Genomic DNA, 24,796 nt, shown 5'->3' with positions numbered 1-24,796 from the left:
GACAGACAGATAGGTGGATGGATGGATGGATGGATGGAGAGGTAGATATATAGACATTATTAAAATGATTTATTCAAATGAAAGACTTTCTAGACTGCAGATCTCAGGAAAGCTGCTCTGGGACACAGTTATCTGGATACTCTCTGAATAATGTAACTAATACAGCAGCCCTGAAGATCTGAGGAGCTACTGTTCACCTTCTCGGCGGCAGAGGAATAAAAGGCGGTAGTGCAGACGGTTTAAAGAGGATTATTTATACACTTCAGAAAGGCCGTGAGCCACTGCTGAACGAAAAGACAAACGCCCTGATAACACACAAATGGGCTCTGTAAAGCCACCGGACGGCGAGCGCGGCCTGAATCACTCCACCAGACCGGCTTTCTTCTGCAGAACGGCTTTAATTAAAACAGAAAAGCCAATTAAAATGGCAGTGTGAGGCTCACTGAGGGCGAACAGGGTCCACCTTCAGCCTCCAGATCTCACTGCGTGTCTCTGCTCTCTCCTCCTTCTCCTCCCTGAGCTGCCTCACTGAATAAAGCCTTCTGGACAAACATACAGAGCAACTGACCGCAGCCAGGGTCAGCAGAGTTATACACGTTACCGGTCTGAAGGTCAGACCTGCCTGATTGACACTCGTTTTTGTGATTGAAGGGTTAAATGTGGCTCTCAGACGTATGAGCGCTGAACTGAGTTCAGACAGACAGACAGATAGACACACACAGATAGACAGACAAAAAGACAAAAAGACTGATGGATAGATATATAGAAAGACATACATACATACATACATACATACAGACATACAGACATATAGATAGATAAACAGACAGACAGACACATATAAAGACAGTCAGTTAGATAGGAAGATAAAAAAACAGACAAACAGGTAGATAGACAGACAGACATAGACAGACAGATAGTCAGAAAGTCAAAGAGACAGACAGACAGACAGGAAGACAAAAAGACAGACAAACAGATAGATAGACAGACAGACAGACAGACAGACAGAAAGACAGACAGAAAGACAAAAGGACAGATAGACAGATAAACAGATAGATAGACAGACAGACAGACAAACAAACAGATGGACAGACAGACAGAGACAGACAGACAGGCAGACAAAAAGACAGAGACAGACAGACAAACAAACAGATGGACAGGCAGACAAAGACAGACAGACAGGCAGACAAAAACACAGAGACAGACACATAGACAGTAAGATAGACAGAAAGACAAAAATACAGACAGACAGACAAACAAACAACAAGACAGCCAGACAGACAGACGTGGCCTGTGTTCTTCTAAGCTCCTCAGATATCAACTACTTTTTGAAAACTAAATGTTTTTATATGTTGCTGTATTTCTGTTTATTCGCAGGTTCCTAATGTTCTATTTATGTTTTACAGGTAAAACAGCTTTAAACAAACTCTATAGATACTTATTCGGTGAGAGGCTCTTCTAATTCTGCGTTTCTCCTGTACAAGAAAAACATGGAATTTTTCAGAGTGATAAGATCAGAAACTCTTGTCCAGTCATGCATCACCACACGTATTCACATTTAGTTTGTTTACAAATGCAGCCACCCAGATTTCCCCGATCAGTGCACTGTGTGCATTCTTCCATATTCAGCCCTGTAAACATAAACTCAGACTCGTGTAGGTTCTCTGGTGGTTCTGGATGGTAAATAAAATGTCTATATGTGTGTTGTAGTCAGAACGCCTGGTTCCCATCACCACCACTGTAAAGACATCTGAACCATTTCACACCAAATCGCTCTGAAACTCTCTGATTACACCTCACACACTGAGTTATGGAGGAATTTTGGAAAACTGGTGGAATTCCCATGTAAGTGCCATTCATTACTGCACTGAACGCTAAACCTAAACTGAAAAGCCACTTCAGTCCAGCACTGACCTAAAGATTTGTTTATAAATATCCCGGTAATTTTGTCATATTTGTGCTGAAAATGTGTGAAGAATGATTCTGGAGAGCAGCGCTAACGGCTAACGCTAACAGCCTGATTCCACTCTGTGGTGTATTAACGGCTCTGTCTTCCCCCCAGTTACAACAGCAGCTTTAACGTAAACTCAGCTCAGCTCCACTGCCTTACATAGACACAGACTCAGACCAGCACTGGAGGGAAGAACAGTCCCCCTCAGCACAGCGGAACCAGCCCTCGGTTCTGCTGAAAGCACCTTTACCCTCAATATTAATGCAAATACAAAAAGCAATCACTATTAGAGTGTGGCCTTTAGTTCTGGACATAAGTGTCCAAGCGTGATGAAAAATGCCTCTACAATGCTAACTTCTGTTGCTCTAGAAGCTGCTCTGGTGGTTCTAGATTAAACATGGGCGTCTGAATCTTGTAAAAGACATTCCATACGTTTTATCTCAAGATTGTAACATTAACATATATTTAGGCTTGTATGTATCAGAGTGTGTATGAAACCTGGTTAATAGTGCCCAATCAACACCTTAGCAACACCATGGCAGCCACCTAGAATACCACAGCAACGGCCTAGCAATACCTTAGCAACTGCCTGGGATACCGTGGCAACAGCCTTACAAAACCGTAACGACCACCTGGAATGCCACAGCATTCACCTGGAGACCACACTAAATTCCCAAACTGTCGTCACCACTGAGCAGCTTTTCAGTCGGCAGCTGTGACAGAAGAACCTAAACAACCTGGAATCAGCCAGAAATGAACCCAACACCATTCACCAAGCTAAGAAGCTTTACAGACTGGCTGGAACAAAACAACATTAGTACTGACCTGGAAAAAACTGAGCTGAACCTGATATTGGGTCAGTTTTATGGCTCAGTCTGATTTAAGTGATACTTTTGATCCCACAACCGAGGAAATTCCACCTCCGCATTTAACCCATCCGTGAAGTGAAACACCACATACACACTAGTGAACACACACACTAGGGGGCAGTGAGCACACTTGCCCGGAGCGGTGGGCAGCCCTAACCATGGCGCCCAGGGAGCAGTTGGGGGTTAGGTGTCTTGCTCATGGACACCTCAGTCATGGAATGTCGGCCCTGGGGATCGAACCGGCAACCTTCCGGTCACAGGGCCAGATCCTTAACCTCCAGCCCACGACTGCCCCCCCTGATTTGGTCAGACTGAAGATCAGACACATCTGGCGAATGGTATTGGGTTCACTTCTGTCTGAATCCAGGTTGTTCAGCTGTTCTTCTGTCACAGCTGCCGACTGAAAAGCTGCTCAGTGGTGACGACAGTTTGGGAATTTAGTGTAAGGAGCTGGAGAACAAACTGCCAGCTGTGCAGCGAGTGGGCGGAGCTCGTTACTCTGACGTAGCAACAAGCTGCTGGTTAAGGAGCTATAATTTGGAGGAAGGAACTGAACATTAAAACATATTAAACGGCCCAGTTTATTCATCTCTTACTGTATTTATTTAACTGTTGTATTAAAGCAGCAGAACCCCCGAGGAGTGTTTTATCACCAATAACATCAAGGTGATATGATGATCTACGGGCACCAAATCACAGCCGCGATGGTATTTGGTGATAACGCCCTCCCTCTCGGGCTCTACTGCTTAAATTGCGCCTTCTCTGTAAAGGATGAGTAACTTACAGACCAATAAAAGCCATGTAATTGCACCAGGGGTGTTCAAACTTTCGCCTTTGAAGATGTGCTGCTCTCAGATTTTTAGTTTTTTACTTATTTGCTTATTTATAACTTGTGAATTGAACAACGACAGCTCTTTTCTCGCCACCCAGGTGAGTCCCGTCTCCTTCCTTCTGCTATAAAGATATAAAACCCCTCCAGACAGCTGGTGTTCAGCGGAAAGTAGGGCAGCGTTGAGGAAAGAGGAGCCCAGATGAGTTTTCACTGCTGCTTTATTTTGAAGAGAGACGCTGCTGAGATCATCTGCAGGAGCTCCTGTGAGCAGCGAGGGGCTAGAAGCGTGCTGATCTGAAGATCAGAGTTTGAGAACGACACAATTATTTAAAATGGATTTTACCAATGCTAAATATTGATCTGAGTTATTTTCAAATTTAAATTGTGCTGAAAAGCGAATCTGGCTGGCTGGTCTCACAGCTGTAAAAAAAACAAGAAAGAAAGAAAGAAAAATGTTAGCCTTGCTTTCGCAACCTCCACATTCTCTGTGCTGGCGGCAATGGATCCTCACCTTTGTGGATATTATTAATATGGAACTTTCAACTGCAAGGATCCATGGAGCTAATGGGCTAATGGGAGGACCTTGAGCTCTTTGGAAAGTGCAGCTAAGAAAGTCAAAGTATTCATTTGTTTATTTTCTTGCTATTATTTTCTTCTTCGATCAGCAGTGGGTTTTTATGGGTGCCATGGGGCGGGGGGGGGGGGGGGGGGGGGGCTATTGGGTGCTTCATTTTGTTGCTATTTATTTTGTTGCTTACTGTATTTTGTATTACACTGGAGCACTATCTTAAAAAATAAAAACATTTGATTGCAAAAAAAATGCAGATGGTTCTTTAAGGGTTCTTTAGTAAAGACAGTGAGTGAAATGGGCTAATAATAATAATAACAACAATAATAACAATAATAATAATAATAATAATAATAATAGAAAATTAACCATTTAAACACCCGGATCCCACCAGTGGGCCCAAAGTGTCATTACTCACTTCTATAACCTTAAAATAGCTCAACCAGTTTGCACTGAAGGCCCTGCAGTTATTGAATAATAAGCCTTAGAACGTGTGTTTTGTTTCGTTTTGTTGTGTTTTGTTTTGTCTGACTGCTCTGTGAGCTCCTATAGCCAAAACCAAATTCCTTGTATGTGTAAACAAACCTGGCCATTAAAGCTCAATTCTGATTGTGATTCTAAAGTTTAAGATTTTAAGGTTACAATAATTCAGTGGCCTGAATAGAACTGTGTCACTGGCCTGACTGACCCGCGGGCCTTGTGTTTGACACATAGGTGCGTGTGGTCTGAGGTTGGAACAGCAATGGCAAGCAGTCACTCGGGTGTCACCAAACCACTGGACGGATATATGCTCGCTATCTGTGTAAAGTCTGGTCTCCTTCGTGGTCATTCTGGTCCGTTTGGTTCAGTCTTCACCCACCTGCACGGCTGCAGCTGCAACAGCAGCGATGAGATGAGCTCTATTAGAGTCACAGCTCACCAGAATGTGATGTAATCCAACACTATGTTTGAGGCAGAAGGCAGGTCAGAGATTTACAGTGGCTCTCACTCCTTTACACTGCGTTTCCTGTCCACTGCATCTCACTGTAACCTGTCAGTAAAGGCTCAAAGGCTCAAACTGCATCCCCTCCTGATCTCATGTCATCAATACAGCCACTCTGTGTAGCAGATGTGAAAGACACGAACAAGAAAACGCATCTCTGAGCAGAATTCCAGAATCAGGATCATTAAAAATTCACCAGCAGCAAGGAAGGCTTTAAATTATTCACTCCTAACAGCGGCACCTATATTTGGGACTTTTAAGCATCTATATATAAGCACAGCAACACATTTCAACATTCGGATGGGAAAAAACAACCCTGGGAATGTTAAAGCGGAGTGCGCGAGCCGCAGTGAAGTGAGGTTGGCGTGCAGGAGGCAGGGAGGAATTCTCCCGTGGGAGGAACGATGGAAATGAAAAGAAACAGAAGACCGAAAATAAGGAAAAGAGAAGAGAGAGGGGGAATTTTTCTGTGCTGGTCGGCCATTGGCTGGCACATGTTTGGGTGGAATAAAGCAAGAAGGAATTTTCATCCTTGGAGATAATTTAAACACACACTGCACTGGCATTACTATACTTGTGAGGACCCTCTATGACTTTTGAAACGCCCTAAATGGTTCTGAATTCACTGCCTGATGACTGAGATGCTGTTTTATGATAGTTTAGAGAACTTCAACTCCATTCATGGTGGAGGCACATGCAGGCCGCTGTGCGGCAAAATAGTCCCCAAAGAAAACTGATTATTCCAGATTTTCCACTATTTTCCATCATCAACATTCCATATAAACTCAGAAGACTCGTGTAGGTTCTCTGGTGGTTCTAGATGGTAAATAAAATGTCTATTTCTGTGTTGTAGTCATGGCGACGCCTGGTTCCCATCACCACCACTGTAAAGACGTCTGAACCATTTCACACCAAACTGCTCTGAATCTCTGATTACACCTCACACACTGGATTATGCCAAAAAATGTCTTTTTACTCTTTTAGTTTTTCCAGAAACAGTTGAATTAGTGGTGAAAATGCATGTTTTTTAGCAACAATGAACAGAAAAAGTGTACAAAATGTTATGCTCTTCTGTCACTGTGAGGATATTTTGTTCACACAGTGGTAGCAAGACGAGTACCTCACACACACACACACATACACACAGTAACACCATTCACACACACACACACACACACACACACAGAAAATAACACACACCTCACCTGCCAAATGTTTAACATTAAACTTTTACTTTTACTTTTCAATCCAGCTCACAAGCCAGACCTCTGACAGTCACGTCAACGTGGCCAAGAAGCATAGACTCAGACAATATCAGGACATCTGACTGACAAATTAGCCGTTTAATTCTTTACTGCATTTTACTGTATTTTACTGTAACTCAACAAACTCACTAATTCAACTATTGAGACAACATTTTACCCTGAAAACAATAACAGCCATTAAAATAAATGCACATGTAAAATAATGATGATCACTTGTGTCTGTAAACTTGTTTTATTTCTCTAATTGTTCTGTAAAGTGTTTTGTTTACATGCACATAAACCCTTTAAAAAAAAGCTAAACTGCAGCACTTTAACAGTAAAAACACCATGTTCTTTAATACAGAGCACTGTGGTGTAGTAACCCAACACCAAAACATTCAGCTTTTCTGTAGTTTATTAAATATATCATCAAATATCAGTCTGAATACTGACCAAATCTAAATATCTGCCCAGTTCTGATTAATTGCACTACAACAAACACCAACACTAAACTGGTTGAACGCCTGTTGTTCCTGGTGGTGTTGGTATAAAAGCGAATATTATCAAACACTTTACTCACTGTAGAAAATACTGAGGTGTTTAAAAACTCCAGCAGCACTGCTGTGTCTGATCCACTCAAACCAGCACAACACACACTAACACACCACTACCACGTCAGACTTACTGCAGTGCTGAGAATGATCCACCACACAAGTAGTACATGCTCTGTGGTCCATGGGGGTGCTGACAACTGAAGAACAGGGTAAAAGGGGGTAACAAAGTACCAGAGAAACAGATGGACTACAGTCTGTAACTGTAGAACTACAACGTGCAGCTATACAGTCAGTGGAGCTGATAAAATGGGCAGTGAGCGTAATGTCATGCCTGACCTGTGTTCATATTTTAGTGTGTGAATCATAAGCACCCAGCTTAACAGCAGTATCTGAGAAATGATCTCCACTCTTCCTCCTTTCACTCACAGTACAGAGTCTGAATTCACTGGAACTGACTGAGCTGTACAAGCTGTTATGAATAATTACAGATCTGAATCCACATTCTAATCCCCACCTGCCGGCGGTGGGGTTCCTCTGTAAGAGGTAAACATGTGTGTATGTTGTGCCAAGCGCGAGTCCAGGCGCGCTACACAAACACTGTATCAGATTTCCTCTGAAGTGCTGGGCTGAATGAATGGTGGGAGCGGGGGCGGGTCAGAAGTAAGAATCCACTTCCACTGAATTTCGCTGGAGCAAATCAGCACATCCCTGCGTTGACATACGAAGGCCCTGAACTGAAAGGCTGAATGCTCTCTGAGTAGAAATCAAATTAATATTTAAAATAAATTTAACTACACAGCTAAAAAAAGCCCTTCATTTATCACACAAACATGTCATTAACCGTACTACTCAATACGGCCCTGTCATGATTGGCCCCTCCCAGTCCTGTCCATGTGCTCCTTTGTTTTGGTTTAAGTCCTGCCCCCTGTTTGGTTACTCCGCCCCTGATTGTGTTCACCTGTTCCTCATCGTTCCGTGTATTTAAGCCCTGTGTTTGCCCCTTGTGTTGGCCGGTCTTTGTTTGATGTCATGGTCTCTGTTTGCTGTTTATTCTGGTTTATGTCATGTCTGTCCCCCAATCTGTCCATGTTGGCTATATGAACCTGGACTGTCTCGACTATGACCCTGGATTTGCCCTTAATAAAAGTCGCTTACCTCCGCACATGCGTCCGCCTTATCGCTCCGCGTTACAGGCCCAGTACTATTACAACAACTATTACACATACACGTCATTAACCGTACGACTCAATACGGCCCAGTACTATTACAACAACTATTACACATACACGTCATTAACCGTACGACTCAATACGGCCCAGTACTATTACAACAACTATTACACATACACGTCATTAACCGTACGACTCAATACGGCCCAGTACTATTACAACAACTATCACACATACACGTCATTAACCGTACGACTCAATACGGCCCAGTACTATTACAACAACTATCACACATACACGTCATTAACCGTACGACTCAATACGGCCCAGTACTATTACAACAACTATCACACATACACGCCATTAACCGTACGACTCAATACGGCCCAGTACTATTACAACAACTATCACACATACACGCCATTAACTGTACGACTCAATACGGCCCAGTACTATTACAACAACTATCACACATACACGCCATTAACCGTACGACTCAATACGGCCCAGTATTATTACAACTATCACACATACACGCCATTAACCGTATGACTCAATACGGCCCAGTACTATTACAACAACTATCACACATACACGCCATTAACTGTACGACTCAATACGGCCCAGTACTATTACAACAACTATCACACATACACGCCATTAACTGTACGACTCAATACGGCCCAGTACTATTACAACAACTATCACACATACACGCCATTAACCGTACGACTCAATACGGCCCAGTATTATTACAACTATCACACATACACGCCATTAACCGTACGACTCAATAAGGCCCAGTACTATTACAACAACTATCATACATACACGTCATTAACCGTACGTGTCATAAATCTAACTAGAATCTAAATGAGGATAATTAAATAATCAGATTACAAATTAAAACGTAGATTAGGATTAAACAACTATCTATTTCATCTGTTTTTTGTAGCGTTTCTAGAAAAAGCTGCTGAGGTAATGCTGTCCCTTACAATGAGTTCTTAGCTCTGACATATTCCATCTCAGCTCTTACCATTTTATTTCTTTTTACAGTGCACAACAGTAAATGGAGCTTTTGTCATTTTTTATTTTGCTGTTTGCTTGTGTCAGCGGTGTAACTCATGAAACTCTATGTGATGGTAAAATTGAAATGAACTAGTCAATTGTGTGATATTTGTGATGTCCAGTGTGCGTGAAGCGGAGGCTAAAGTGCGGTGAGGAGAGAGAATAAGATTCACTTTAATAAAGGAAGTCCAGTTCTGTTTTGGAGCGAACGGTCGTCAGACAGGCTCCACCAGCTCCAGACTGAATCTGTTTAGATCTGAATTGTGTGGCAATGGCACAAAGACAAGCAAAACAACTACAAAACAAACAAAAACAGAGCAGTGTGTGCGTCAGGTTTCTACCTGGCTTTATCTGAATGAGATGAGTAGATATAAACAGAGAGGGTCAGCGTGGACATACAGACAGAGCAGTGACTGTATTAACACGCAGAGACGACAGTAAAGCACTCAGAGCTGAAATCGTACACACTGTGCTGTAGAATATTTACACACACTGCCAATCAGCAAATCATCAAGTCTCTGCATGAACTTATAAACGTCCAGATCTGGAACGTTGGATTTAGTCTGAAAGCTCTCTGAGCTGAATTACTTACACACTATTATACAATATGACACGCTACGCCACACTATTATAAAATATGACACACTACAACACAATATTATACAATACGACATGCTATGCCACGATACGACACACTATGATACAATACGACTCAGAATAAGATTCACTTTAATAAAGGAAGGCAGGTTCTGTTTTGGAGCAAACGATCATCAGACATGCTCCACCAGCTCGCTACGACACACTATTACACAATACTACATGTTACAACACACTATTGTACAATACAACACTCTATTATACAATACAACACGATATAACACACTGTTATACAATTCGACACGCTACGAAACACTATTATACAATACAACACACTATTATGCAATATGACACACAAGAACACACTATTATACAATATGACACACTATTATACAATACAAAACAATACGACACTATTGTACGCTATGACACACTATTATACAGTATGACTGTAAAAACGGCACAGTTTTACATCACACAATACGATACATGATACAGCACGACACACCACTAAACAAAACAACACACCATTACAGAATGACCCAATTATAAAATACAACACGATACGACACACTATTATATAATACGACACGCTACGACACTTCTTCTTTCGGCTGCTCCCTTCAGGGGTCGCCACAGCGGATCATCTGCCTCCATCTTGCCCTAACCATTGCCTCCTCTACTTTCACACCAACCATCTCCATGTCCACCTTAACTACATCCATAAACCTTCTCTGAGGTCTACCTCTTCTCCTTCTACCCGGCAGCTCCATCTCCAACATTCATTGCCCAATATATCCACTGTTCCTCCTCAACACATGTCCAAACCATCTCAACCTGGCCTCTCTGGCTTTATCTCCAAACTGCTCCACCTTCACTGTCACTCTGATCTGCTCATTTCTAATCTTGTCCATCCTTGTCACTCCAAACGAAAATCTCAGCATCTTCATCTCCGCCACCTCCAGCTCAGCCTCCTGTCTTTTAGACAGAGCCACAGTCTCCAAACCATACATCATAGCAGGACGCACTACTGTCTTGTAAACCTTCCCTTTCGCTCTTGCTGCTATCCTTCTGTCACACATCAGCCCTGACATCCGTCTCCACCCACTCCATCCTGCCTGCACCCTCTTCTTCACCTCTTTTCTGCACTGTCCATTGCTCTGGATGGCTGACCCAAGATATTTGAAGTCATCCACCTTTACGACCTCCTTGCATCTTCACCTTTCCACCTGCCTCCCTCTCATTCACACACATGGATTCTCTTCCACCTGCTCTCTACTCTCACCACAGATTACAACGTCATCTGCAAACATCATGGTCCATGGAGCCTCCTGCCTGACCTCATCTATCAACCTGTCCATCACCATTGCAAACAAGAAGGGGCTCAAAGCTGATCCCTGATGTAACCCTACCTTCACCTTGAAACCATTTGTCACTCCAACTGCACACCTCACCACTGTCTCACTATCCTCATACATGTCCTGCACCACCCTAACATACTTTTTAGCTACACCTGACTTCCTCATACAGTACCACAGTTCCTCTCTTGGCACCCTATCATATGCCTTCTCTAGATCCACAAAGACACAACGTAGCTCCTTCTGACCTTCTCTGTACTTCTCTACCAACACTCTCAACGCAAAAATTGCATCTGTGGTACTCTTTCTGGGCATGAAACCAAACTGCTGCTCACTGATCTGAACCTCTCGCCTTAGCCTTGCTTCAACAACTCTTTCCCATACCTTCATGGTGTGGCTCATCAGCACGCTACGACACACTATTACACAACACGACACACTATTACACAACACGACACACTATTACACAACACGACACACTATTACATAATGTTTTAGTGACAATTTCAGCTCATTTTGAGCTCAGAAACTCAGCTTTGAACAGCTGTTCACACCGAAAATCACCATATTTTACATTAAAACACTAAAAAGGGCTGAACTACAGAAAATATGGCGAATCTTAATAGTTCTCACTGACTTTCAGACTTTGGGACACACTGACTTCAAAACAATGGGATCTAACTGCTCACCATTTGGCCATGAGGGACAGGGATGAAGCCTCACTTCCTGCCCTAAAATGCACATACTACACCTCTGAGTTTCAGCACTGACATGAAACTAACTCGGTAATGATGTGGAACAGCATGCCTCACATATAAAAACAAAACTCTAAATCTTTCAACTTCAAAATAAATAAAAAATGACTTAAAATACACTGAAAATGTTGTATTATTATAATTATTGTTGTACTATAAAAACATTCTTTTCAGACGTGCACATTCAGGAGTCAGAGTATGGGACAGAGTCCTTCCAATAGAAAGGACCCTATAAACGATATTTACATACATAAATAGCTTATTATTGTCTCTATTAATGCCTTGAATTTAATTAGATCAGAATATAATCCCTGTAAAGATCTAACATCTGAATACTTCACTGATTTTTACTGTCAGAGCAGTTTGAATGAACTCAAACTTACATCACAATCACTTGTCCTCATAATGTAGCTAACGTGATCCCCAGTTAAACTGCATATCTCTCTCTCTCTCTCCCTCTCGCTCTCCCTCTCTCTCCCCCGCTCCCTCTCTCTCTGTCTCTTACCCCTCTCTCTCTCTCTCTTCCTCTCTCTCTCTCCCCCCCCCCTCTCTCTCTCTCTCTCTGTCTCTTCCCCCTCTCTCTCTCTCTTCCTCTCTCCCCCCCTATCTCTCTCGCTCTGTCTCTCTCTCTCTTGCTCCCTCTCTCTCTCTGTCTCTTCACCCTCTCTCTCTTCCCCCTCTCTCTCTCCCTCTCGCTCTGTCTCTCTCTCTTGCTCTCTCTCTCTCTTCCCCGCCTCTCTATTCCCCCTCTCTGTCTCTCTGTCTCTCCCCTCTCGCTGTCTCTCTCTCTCTCTCGCTCTCTTGCTCCCTCCCTCTCTCTCTCTGTCTCTCACCCCCCCCCTCTCTCTCTCTCTCTCTCTCCCCTCCCTCTCTCTCTCTGTCTCTCTTCCCTCTCTCTCTCCCTCTCTCCAGACGCAGAGGGAGGGATATTTTTATAGAAGCTCAGTGAGAAATAGGTCAATGTCATCCAAAATAACTTAAAACACTTTGCGTCTGTTCTCAGATCAGCCCCGGCAGTGCGCATCCAGAGACGCTGGCGTTTTATTCCCGTTCCTCCCTGCAGAGACGGAGAGGAGCAGGTATTCCTCTCTGGTCCTCTCAGAACCGCCCAAATACACATCATTGCTGCACAATTCATCAGGTGTACAGTGAACCTGACACACATCATCATTAAAAATATATTAGTGCTATATGCACTTATAATGCACACATTGTAACATTGAAATATACAGTATATATATATATATATATATATATACACACACATACACACACACACACACACACACATACTGTGTGACATACCTGTGGAGGTATGGAGATGTTTAGGAGAGAAGGCAGTGGACTTTTAACCAGGTTGTTCCTGGAGAGTGAGAGGATGCCTGATGAGTGGAAAAGCAGTGTACTGGTCCCCATTTTTAAGAACAAGGGTGATGTGCAGAGCTGCAGTAACTACAGAGGTATAAAGTTGATGAGCCACACCATGAAGGTATGGGAAAGAGTTGTTGAAGCAAGTGAGACAGTGGTGAGGTGTGTAGTTGGAGTGACAAATGGTTTCAAGGTGAAGGTGGGGTTACATCAGGGATCAGCGTTGAGCCCCTTCTTGTTTGCAATGGTGATGGAAAGGTTGACAGATGAGGTCAGGCAGGAGGCTCCATGGACCATGATGTTTGCAGATGACATTGTAATCTGTGGTGAGAGTAGAGAGCAGGTGGAAGAGAATCTTGAGAGGTGGAGGTTTGCACTGCAGAGGAGAGGAATGAAGGTCAGTAGAGACAAGACGGAATACATGTGTGTGAATGAGAGGGAGGCAGGTGGAAAGGTGAAGATGCAAGGAGTAGAGGTCGTAAAGGTGGATGACTTCAAATATCTTGGGTCAACCATCCAGAGCAATGGACAGTGTAGAAAAGAGGTGAAGAAGAGGGTGCAGGCAGGATGGAGTGGGTTGAGACGGGTGTCAGGGCTAATGTGTGACAGAAGGATAGCAGCAAGAGTGAAAGGGAAGGTTTACAAGACAGTAGTGTGTCCTGCTATGATGTATGGTTTGTAGACTGTGGCTCTGTCTAAAAGACAGGATGCTGAGCTGGAGGTGGCGGAGATGAAGATGCTGAGATTTTCGTTGGGAGTGACAAGGATGGACAAGATTAGAAATGAGCAGATCAGAGGGACAGTGAAGGTGGAGCAGTTTGGAGAAAGCCAAGCAGATTGAGTAATTCTGATATTAGAGGATCCGTAGCAGTTTATGAGCAGATATTCAGGAAACTGCAGGGAAGAAAACGTCCAAAATTACAGGAGTTAACGAAGAGCTGCTGGGTTTCTTCTGAGGTGAAAGCTCTGGTGGTGCACCCAACTTTATCAGCACACTGAGAAAACAATGTGAAAATGTTTTATTATTTAAAAAATGAACAAGGGAAACTGATAGGAGCTAATGAGCTAACGCTGACACTACAGATCACTGGATGGCAGTTTAATAGATCACCAGGTTACAGTCAGAAATATGAAGGTGAGCTCAGGAGGCTGTCTGTAGTCTCAGGTCTTACGGGGTTAAGTGAGTGTGATGTGGAAATCGTCCAATACACAGAAACCGGTCACGACTTGATGTGACTCAGCAGAGAGAAGATGATGATGGAGGCAGTAAAAAATAAGCTCTCTCTCTCTCTCTCTCTCTCTCTCTCTCTCTCTCTCTCTCTCTCTCTCTCTCTCTCTCTCTCTCTCTCTCTCTCTCTCTCTCTCTCTCTCTCTCTCTCTCTCGGCTAAGCCACGGTTAAGCCGTGCCCCAGATTCTGCCTCCTTTGAGACCCCCACCATCTCCTCTTGGTTGACAGACTGACCCACCATCACTTCACTACAGCATGACATGTACAAGCAGCAGTTTTTTTTTTTTTCTTATAATTTAAGTCAATTTATAAACAACCAAAACAATAATCACCATGCGGTTTCTCCAAAGCAGCATCAAGAATTCACGTTATTTAAGAGAAAATAAAAAAGAGGGGAGGCTGAGGAGGTGTGGGGGATGTGAGTGTGAGTGTGTGTGCACAAAACAACTGTGTAAAAGCCGTAGGCAGGTTTCAAAGGTGGCTTCTGAAAGCGGGTCAGATAATGATTGAATGAATGAATGAATGAATAAATGAATGAACCATCCAACAAACCAACTGACCAAAAAACAAACCAACCGTCCAACCAACAAACCAACCAACAAACAAACCAACCGACCAACAACCCAACTGACCAACAAACCAACCAACCAACAAACCAACCAACCGACTGACAAACCAAACGACCGACAAACCAACCGACCAACCGACAAACCAACCAATCAACCGACAAACCAACCGACCGACCAACAAACTGACCAACCAACAAACCGACCAACTGAACAACAAACCAACCGACCAACAAACCAACCAACCAACCAACCAACAAGCCAACCGACCAACAAACCAACCAACTGACCGACAAACCAACCAATCAACCAACCGACCAATAAACTAAGGAATGGACCAACCAACCGGTTCAACACATCCTCTACAGAAAACAATTTTAGTGCACAATTTCCATTTATTTGCTGAATTGCACATATTATAAATATAATAAGCATTTTTCACAGGCAACAATTTATCATATTTTTCTTCTTCTAAATGTTATATTCAGTAATTAAACATTATTTGTGCACTAAATTGTAGAAATGTTGAAGTGTGTCTTCTGTAGGGGATGTGTTCACTTATGTGTTTTACTTAGAAAATCAATAAAACGTGTAATCTGACTCTGTTTGTAAAGTTATATGGGCTGCATTGTTACTTTCGTGCTCTGAATACGTCATCTTCAAGCTTTTGGTCCATATGCAGCGGTGATGAAAGTTGAAGAGGGTTCTTTTCCCCTGCAAGGAACTGTTCCATTCCGAGGTCGAATCACTTTCTATGATTGGTGTGGTTATCGGTGAAACTGGAATTCTGATTGGTCAAAGGCAAGGCAAGGCAAGTTTATTTATATAGCACCTTTCATACACAACGGTCATTCAAAGTGCTTTACAAATGAAAAAATACAGAAAAATGTAGTTAATGTAAATAAAATAAAATTTATGTAAATTAAAAAAAAAAAAAAAAAAAAAAAAATATTTGCTGAGGGAACTCACCAGGGCTGATAATAGAGCCCTGTGGCACACCAGCGTGCGAGGTTTCTTTATCCTTTATCTTAAGTCAAAAGCAGAATTTCAAATATGAGCAGTGTATGCCAAATGACAAAGGGGCAGGACTGGGCCCCCAGTCACAGCCCCATCACTGCTCTCCACAGCCTTGATTTAACATACATCAATTGTGTTGAAGTCTTCAGGTCCACCACAGTGACCGCTGTCCATGTCAAAAAGCAGATCTCGACTCAGGCTTATCAGCCCTTGACCCAATTATATGTTCACCCCTTCGTACTTAAGATAAAGGATAAAGAAGGAAAGGAAAAAAAACAATGGAGCGAGGGAACTTCATTAAGGAAGCTGGACACTGCTCTCTCAACCCCGCCACCCAAAGTCCTAAAAGAGGAGGCACACAGTTTCTCTCCCTCAGACCTCGCACGCTGGTGTGCCACAGGGCTCTGTTATCAGCCCTGGTGAGTTCCCTCAGCAAATCTAGAAACGCTGCAGTTCTGGTGTGAAAATAAGCAACAAAAGGGCTCAGAAATCAGCCACCATACAAATCTCTCACTGCTGCACTGTCTGAGCTGCTGAAATAGCCAGCTTCTATAACTGCACAGAAGACATGCAAGACGGGCACAATGTAGATAAGGACGGCAGCAAACGTACACGGTTGGTAGAATTGTTCAGTCTGATTAACAGTTTAATTTTTTTTTTTTTTTTTAAATCTCATTTTTTCCACTAGTAAATTTTATGTGTTTGTCAGGAATGACACCAGATAAACACGGGTAATTTAAACATCCATGCTTTAAAAAAGCAAAGAATATTTCTAATGCACATTATGTTTTCACGAGTGGTGTTAGGGATCAAAATCATAATTGCACATGACAGCTTTTGTTCTAAAATCTGACCATCATTCTCGATAAAATATTAACTAAGTACACAAATGACTGCAAACACCACAACTGAGTTCGGTATTAATCCAGCAAGTAAATGACTGTGCTCTTCATGGAATGATCTTTGATTGTTATGTTGCTCACCATCCTACGTTCCAAACAGTTTCACATAAAAGTAGATTGTATAATGTTACAGTGTATTTTATGAAAATACCATAAGACAAAAAGAAAAGAAAATAATACACTTGAAAAGAAAAGAATTTCATACGTTATATGTAGTAAAATATGTTCATTGGGTGGTGGGGGGGTAGGATTACTTTCTAGTGGGCTAGTATGGCCATATTTTGGGAAACCTGATACAAGATTAGATTAAATTCAACTTCATTGTCATTGTGCAAAGTGCAGGTACAGAGCCAGTGCCGTTAGCATCTAACCAGAAGTGCCTAATTCAGTTTTATTTACATAAGAATAAATATAATAAATATAATATACATACATTCTGAGTGAGCAGAGAGAATGCAACTGTCAGGTAATAGACTGTACAAATATGAATAATGCAATAATGCCGGGACGTAAAGTACAGGTTTAAAGTATGTATCGCTGCTGTCTGATCAAAACCTCATCCCCAAAATGGTAACTTTACAGGAGAAGGAAAAAACTTACTTTACTTTTTAGGCAAGTCAATGGAACCAGAGATTTTTCCAAGTCATTTTGGGCCATTTCTTTTGGTCTGTTCATCATGGAATTTACTCACAATGCAAACAGAGACTGGCATTTTCACGTTATATTAAAAACCAAAAAACCCCCAGGAAATTCCCATGATGGGCTAATCCTTACAGGCCTAACATAATTAAGACTCATAAGAACACAACATGCAGGCATCGGCCAGGCTGCATACAGTTAAACACACTCGAACACCCTTCATCTGGCACCCTGAGTCCTCCAGAGCTCTGCTGTCTAACAGACACACTGCTGACTGACCATATGGTAACAGCAGGAGGAGATAAGGCAGATTGAATGTGGGCCAATCCCTCCAGCACTGACACCACAGCACATTGGGACAGACAGACAGACAGACAGGGAGGGAGGGAGGGATGGGGTGGGGTCTTGTCCCTTTGCCGTTTCTGTGTCACGATTGGCCCCTCCCAGTCCTGTCCATGTGCTTCTTTGTTTTGGTTTTTAGTCTGGCCCCTTGTTTTGCGACTCCACCCCTGATTGTCTGCACCTGTGTTTCCACCTGTCCCTTGTTTACCCTTATGTATTAAAGCTCTGTGTTTTCCCCTGTCTGGTTGTTGGTCTTTGTTTGCATTGGTGTTCTGATTGTGGTGTTTGTTGTTAGATGTTTGTTTGCTGTTTGGACTCTGTGTTTATCATGTCTGCCCACCCTGCTCTCGATCTTGATTACTGGACCCTGGACTGTCTCGACCCTGACTTTGGATTTGCTCACAATAAACGTTGTTTATTTCCGCATATGCGTCCGCCTCCTCGCTCCACGTTACAGACTTACATTTATTAGTGAAGTATGTTTTTCCTTCACCTGTGAAGTTCTTATTCTGGAAATACAAGGTTTTGTTCTGACAGCAGCCAGAATTTACGAATGCACTGATACTAGTTTTTTCCTTTCTACTGTGACGCCAGATTCTTATGTATCTTACACATGTTGAATTCAGCAAGTAAACAAGAATTGTGCACTGAAATGTGTGGAAGTGTGTGTCAGAAACTTTTTTCACTTAGAATACCACAGAAATGGAGGGGGTGCCAAAACTTTTGTACACATTTGTAATTAACAGAGTATATAAGTTAAAAATTAAGCTTAGGGAGTTTAAAACACACCTGATTATCAAAACAAGCAAAATATAATGGTCATGCAAAAACATTGCATCACCAATGTTGCCATTTTTTGGCATGTAAATTCCAGCTGTTTTTTTGCATTGTGTTAAAATTTTGTGATAAATGGACCAACAGACATGATCCAAAATTACTTGGAAAGAAATAATTTTACATTAACTTCCACTGTAATTTAATAATGATGCTTCCTTCTCCTGTTAACATTTTGGAGATATGAGGTTTTGTGCAAAATGTGAATAAAACCAAAATGCAATGATGTGCAAATCATTTAAACCATATATTTGATTGTAAATAGTGCAAAGACAACAAATCAAATGTTGAAACTGAGAAATTTTACAGTTTTTTGAAAAATATTGGCCCATTTTGAAACGTTCTTCTTGAATTGTTGCTCTATAGTGCAGTCTTTCACAGAGTGGTGAACCCCTCCTCATCTTTACTTCTGAAAGACTCCACCTCTCTGAGATGCTCTTTATACCCAGTCATGTTACTCACCTGCTGCCAATCAACCACCAGGTGTGTTTTTATCATTAGACAACTTTACCAGCATTTTGTCCCCCCGTCCCAACTTTTTTGGAATTGTTGTTGGCCTCAAATTCAAAAGGAGCAAATATTTTACAAAAAACAATCAAATATCTCAGTTTTAACATTTGATTTGTCGTCTTTGTGCTGTTTTCATTTAAAAATAGGGATTATTTACATTTTGCACAGCGTCCCAACTTTTTTGGAAATTGGGGTTGTATTAAGTAATGGTCAGTATAGTGTATTGGGTAGTGGTTGGTGTAGTGTAGTGGGTAGTGCTTCATATGTTGTAGTGGGTAGTGGTTGGTGTAGTGTAGCGGGTAGTGGTTGGTATGGTGTAGTGGGTAGTGGCTGGTGTAGTGTTGTGGGTAGTGGTTGGTGTGGTGTAGTGTTGTGGGTAGTGGTTGGTGTAGTGTAGCGGGTAGTGGTTGGTATGGTGTAGTGGGTAGTGGCTGGTGTAGTGTTGTGGGTAGTGGTTGGTGTAGTGTAGCGGGTAGTGGTTGGTGTAGTGTAGTGGTTAGTAGTTGGTGTAGTGTAGTGGGTAGTGGTTGGTATGGTGTAGTGTGTAGTGGTTGGTATAGAGTAGTGGGTAGTGGTTGGTGTAATGTAGTGGTTAGTAGTTGGTGTAGTGTAGTGGGTAGTGGTTGGTGTAGTGGGTAGTGGTTAGTGTAGTGTAGTGGTTAGTAGTTGGTGTAGTGTAGTGGGTAGTGGTTGGTGTAGTGGGTAGTGGTTAGTGTAGTGTAGTGGTTAGTAGTTGGTGTAGTGTAGTGGGTAGTGGTTGGTGTAGTGGGTAGTGGTTAGTGTAGTGTAGTGGTTAGTAGTTGGTGTAGTGTAGTGCGTAGTGGTTGGTATAGAGTAGTGGGTAGTGGTTGGTGTAATGTAGTGGTTAGTAGTTGGTGTAGTGTAGTGGGTAGTGGTTGGTGTAGTGGGTAACACCTCTGCCTCCTACAATGTGGCCTAGGGTTCAACCCTCACCAGGTCATCACTATACCAATAAGAGTCCTTGGGCAAAACTCCTAACATTTTGCCTACCTGTGTAAAATAATCAAATTGTAAGCCGCTCTGGATAAGATTGTCCATCATAAATGTAGATTAAGTAGAAAAAAAAGAATGATTAAAACAGTAAAATGAGGAAAACTAAATCAAGTAAGACACTAAAATCGAATCTACACTGTATATAATATGTGAATGTAATGCACTGTAGGTCTAAGTGTGAGTGTATATTGTGTTTATATGGGATTCCCAGTAAGAGTTAACCTGCCTCTCCTCTGCTGGAGGTCCATTCTCTGTGTGTGTGAGTGGTTTTATAGCGTGGTGGTCAGTAATGGACTGAGTAGTAGAGCAGCAGAGAGACAGAGGGAGTGCTGTAAATGTGCCAAGCTGAATTATCTGAATTATTTAAAGCTCTGCTCACAGCCTCAGGACTTCCAACACGGCTTCCTCTCTAACGCTGTCTGTCCACCCAAACCGCTTACTCCGGACACGTTTTAATCACACTACACTAAAACTACAACGCCGAGCACAATTACACAGCCCAGTCCCCTCCCAGACCACCCAGACACACACATTTGGGAGATTGTAGGATGAAAAGCAACATACAGAGCAGAGTGCTGAGCGGATTACACTTCTTTAGAAGCCATATCGCCCCCTACACGTCCTGTAGTGTATTACAGTCTGTCAGAGTGACTGTGTGGATCATATGAACATTATAGACCATAGAATAATAATAAGAAGAAAACAAACAACAATAAGTCAGCCTGAAAAAGATAAGAAGGGGCTGATAAGAAGAAGACAATGATGTTCTTACCTTATACACCTGACCATATGTGCCGTTGCCCACTTGCTCCACCAGTTCAAAGATTCCAGCCGGGTCCTGGAGAGAGATCAGCATGAGGTCAGCATTTACCACAACAATGCACAGTCATAAACACACACTGGGGACCTTTTAATCAAGAGTTTAGCAGAAGAATGTACACAAAACAGCGAATGCAGTCGATCAGCTGGGAAATGTTTGGTTTCTGAAGTTTGATCCTTTAGATTCAGCACTGGAGCTACGAGGCTAATGTAGCTAACAGATAATGGAAGCTTATATGGCACTGATTAGCATCGTCCTAAATGCGTCCATCACACACTGGCCTCAAACTGTGCCAACTGTACGACAAACTGTAATCAGAAACAACAGGATGGACATTCAGACTGCTACACTATTTAGCTAAGCTATTCTCTCGTCCGGCATGATGTCACACTATAGTCATTGCGAGTACTGAATCAGAGAGTGATGGCGCTGTACGATGGTGCTGTACGATGACACCGTACGATGACGCTGAGCGACGCCTTCTATCTGCTGGGCTTTGTGAACGACTGGCCTGTACGACGCGACAGAAGCCGAGAGACGAGAGACACGCAGACCTTTAATTCAGTGTTTTCACTCCAGGTTTGGAGCCGCTGCTCTGTATAGTTCAGTGTTTTTCTCTGCTGTTCACACCTCGTCCAGTTCCAGAAGATTAATCAGATTAATCAGATAATAATATCAGGAACTTTAACCAGGAATCCACAGTTATGCAGGGCAGGGTTTTCAGGACTGGACCTGAACTCTGAACGAACTGCACCAGCAAACTTACAGAATCACGTTTGTCGTGACACGACATTGTTTTCTGACCCACGACATCCAGTCTGATATCTAACGTTTATGTTTCTCCATTCAAACGTCATTTAAATCAGAAACAGAGAGTAAAGCTATCCCAGTGGTCTGTGGCTCCGTTAGGGGGATGACTATCTCTCGGCTGTTACTCCAGGTTCTCTAAAGGCCAGTGTAGACATGCACTGCTCTGAATTGTGTTTAGTGTTGTGTTATATGTCATTATATTCAGTATTGTGTGTCTGGACTGTGACTGTATTTAGAACATTCTTCTGTCTATTCACGTTTATCCCTACATGGTCACATCTGTCACACCTGTCACTGGTCATGTGTAGGCTGAGCCTAATCTCAGCATCAGTCCTGCTATAAAACTGCATCAGCCCAGTGTGTTACGGCTGGCTGGGTGTCTGGTACCTGCACACAAACGAATAAACTTCACTTCTCCAGACATACGGCTGGTCCCTTGGTTAATGAGCTGATGTCGTTTCCCTCGTATGATCAGAGTTTTTCTCCTCTTTATGCAGCACCATGGGATCCTTTTCCCACCCTGATGTGAAGAGCCGGTGGGCTTCTGTGTCTTTAATTTCTGTGAGAGACTCTCCAGAATAGGGAGAGTGGGATCAGGAGTTCAGGGGAAACCGTATAAGGATCACAGCCTTTTTTATCGACTTTGTCGAGGAACGTTTTTCTGCATTAGCCTAAAACTAAAGGAGCAAACTTCAGACACCAAACGTGTCTTGGCTGATCAACTACACTCCGGTAAGGGGGGTGAAATGGGGATTTTTGCCAGACTATGGCTTTAAGCATCAACAAAAAACATCACATAATACCAATTAACGCTGTTCTGTGGAAATGAAGACTTTCCTGTGGCTTCATCTCATAAACAGAGTGATGAGGTTATGGTACAGAACAGTAATTATCTCTCTGACAGCGCTGATATTTATCACCACTCCACTGGTCACCACTCCCCTCACAGAGTCACCCTGACTCAAGACAGCTCAATTGAGGGTAGTGCTCAGATCTCACATCGAGAGGTGGAGCACACAGCCAGACAGACCCTCAAACCCAGCAGGTACCCCTCAGAATGATCACAAACTGTAGAGCACAACTCACATCTTCTTAAAATACCAAATTAATCACCACAATAATGAGCTCCTCCAACGAAAAACGTATATTAACCATTCCAGCCTCTCTTGGAGGATCAGTTCTTCTGTTTTCTGTTTTATTTTGTACAAACTGTGCTTCATTTTTACTTTTTAGTGACCCATTTATTTCATATAATAGGCATGAAACAGTTTCATACCATGCTAAGGAGATTTTTACAAAAAAATGCCACATGTATTGTTTTTCATTTCAAAGGCTCAATTTTTTCTAATTTAAAATGAGTTCCCAGCTTACAGACTCTAATGAGCTGGACTGAGCTTTTGTAGATAATCCAAACAACAACAATGAATTAGCCACTTATTATTAGTTCATAGCAATAATTCTGATACTCGGATACTGAATAATTCATAGTAGATACTGAATAACTCATAGTGGACACTGAATTCATAGTAGATGCTGAATAATTCATAATGGATACTGAATAATTAATTGTAGATGCCGAATAATTCATAGTAGATGCCGAATAATACATCATACGAATTACTTAATAATAATCTTATATTGCAAGGGGATTCAGCACAGGTGGAGTCAGTGAGCCAACGCTGAGCTAACTCAGAGAGAGAGACAGAGAGAGAGACAGAGTGAGAGAGAGAGAGAGAATGAACTATATAGAGATATATTGTGTTGAGAATGGTTATCAGTAAATTCCACATGTGCAGCTTCGTCATTCCTGTAACACAGATCAGCAGTGTTGGGTTCCTGACCACTATTGACCACATCCTCCCTGCACTGTCTACAAACAAGATGACTTGTTTCAGGAATGTTTCAGTTTCTCTTCTTACGTCTGTGTCCATGGAGAATCGACAGGATCCTCTGGTTTGTGTTAGTACTAATACATCACTGCTCACAGTGGTGGTGATGGGAACCAGACGTCCCCCTCTAAAAGCTCCTCACAGAAAGTTCCTACATGAAATGGTTCTGAATTCACTGCCTGATGACTGAGACGCTGTTTTATGAGAGTTTAGAGAACTTCAACTCCATTCAAGGTGGAGGGAGACATGCAGGGCGCTGTGCGGCAAAATAGTCCCCAAAGAAAACAGATTATTCCAGATTTTCCACTATTTTCCATCATCAACATTCCCTATAAACTCAGAACACTCGTGTAGGTTCTCTGGTGGTTCTGGATGGTAAATAAAATGTCTATATCTGTGTTGTAGTCATGGCGGCGCCTGGTTCCCATCACCACCACTGTAAAGACGTCTGAACCATTTCACACCAAACTGCTCTGAACCTCTGATTACACCTCACACACTGGATTATGGGGGAAAATTGGCGGAACTGTCTTTTAACAGGTGATGTTTGTTGTGATCCTGCTGGTGAAAGATTTGTGTTTAAGAGAATGTTATAAATATTTCTGCTGTTACTCAGAGCAGTGTGAACACATTGAGAGCAGGTCGTTACCCTCGTGCTGAACGGTGACCTGCAGTATTACTGTAGAATATATATGTTTTTAGATGCTACACCGTCCATCAAAAGTGCTTTTACGTGCTCTCATTATTGGTTTTTGCTTTAAAGCCTAAGCAAGTTTATTTACAAGAAAGCAAGATCATGTGCGAATATTGTGACAATAACTAATAAACCATAAAAAATACTGCACAGGTCAAACAAAAGCCTCCCTCATCAGACACTGGATATTACAACAGCTACACGCTTCTCCAAAC

General features: G+C 42.4%; 1 protein-coding gene across 4 annotated transcripts in view; it reads right to left on the bottom strand.

The window, feature by feature from the left end:
- Positions 1-24,796, bottom strand: part of tnika (TRAF2 and NCK interacting kinase a) — a 105,166-nt gene that overhangs the window by 69,322 nt on the left and 11,048 nt on the right. For all 4 annotated transcript variants that reach the window (XM_037546624.1, XM_037546626.1, XM_037546627.1 and 1 more), the window contains exon 2: positions 21,141-21,206. In XM_037546624.1, coding sequence (XP_037402521.1) covers positions 21,141-21,206 — 66 coding nt within the window. The remainder of the gene's footprint in view (positions 1-21,140; positions 21,207-24,796) is intronic.

This window comes from Pygocentrus nattereri, chromosome 17 (assembly GCF_015220715.1).
Source record: "Pygocentrus nattereri isolate fPygNat1 chromosome 17, fPygNat1.pri, whole genome shotgun sequence".
NCBI lineage: Eukaryota > Metazoa > Chordata > Actinopteri > Characiformes > Serrasalmidae > Pygocentrus > Pygocentrus nattereri.
Note: the sequence above shows the minus strand (reverse complement) of the source record. Positions and strands in the feature narration are given on the sequence as shown.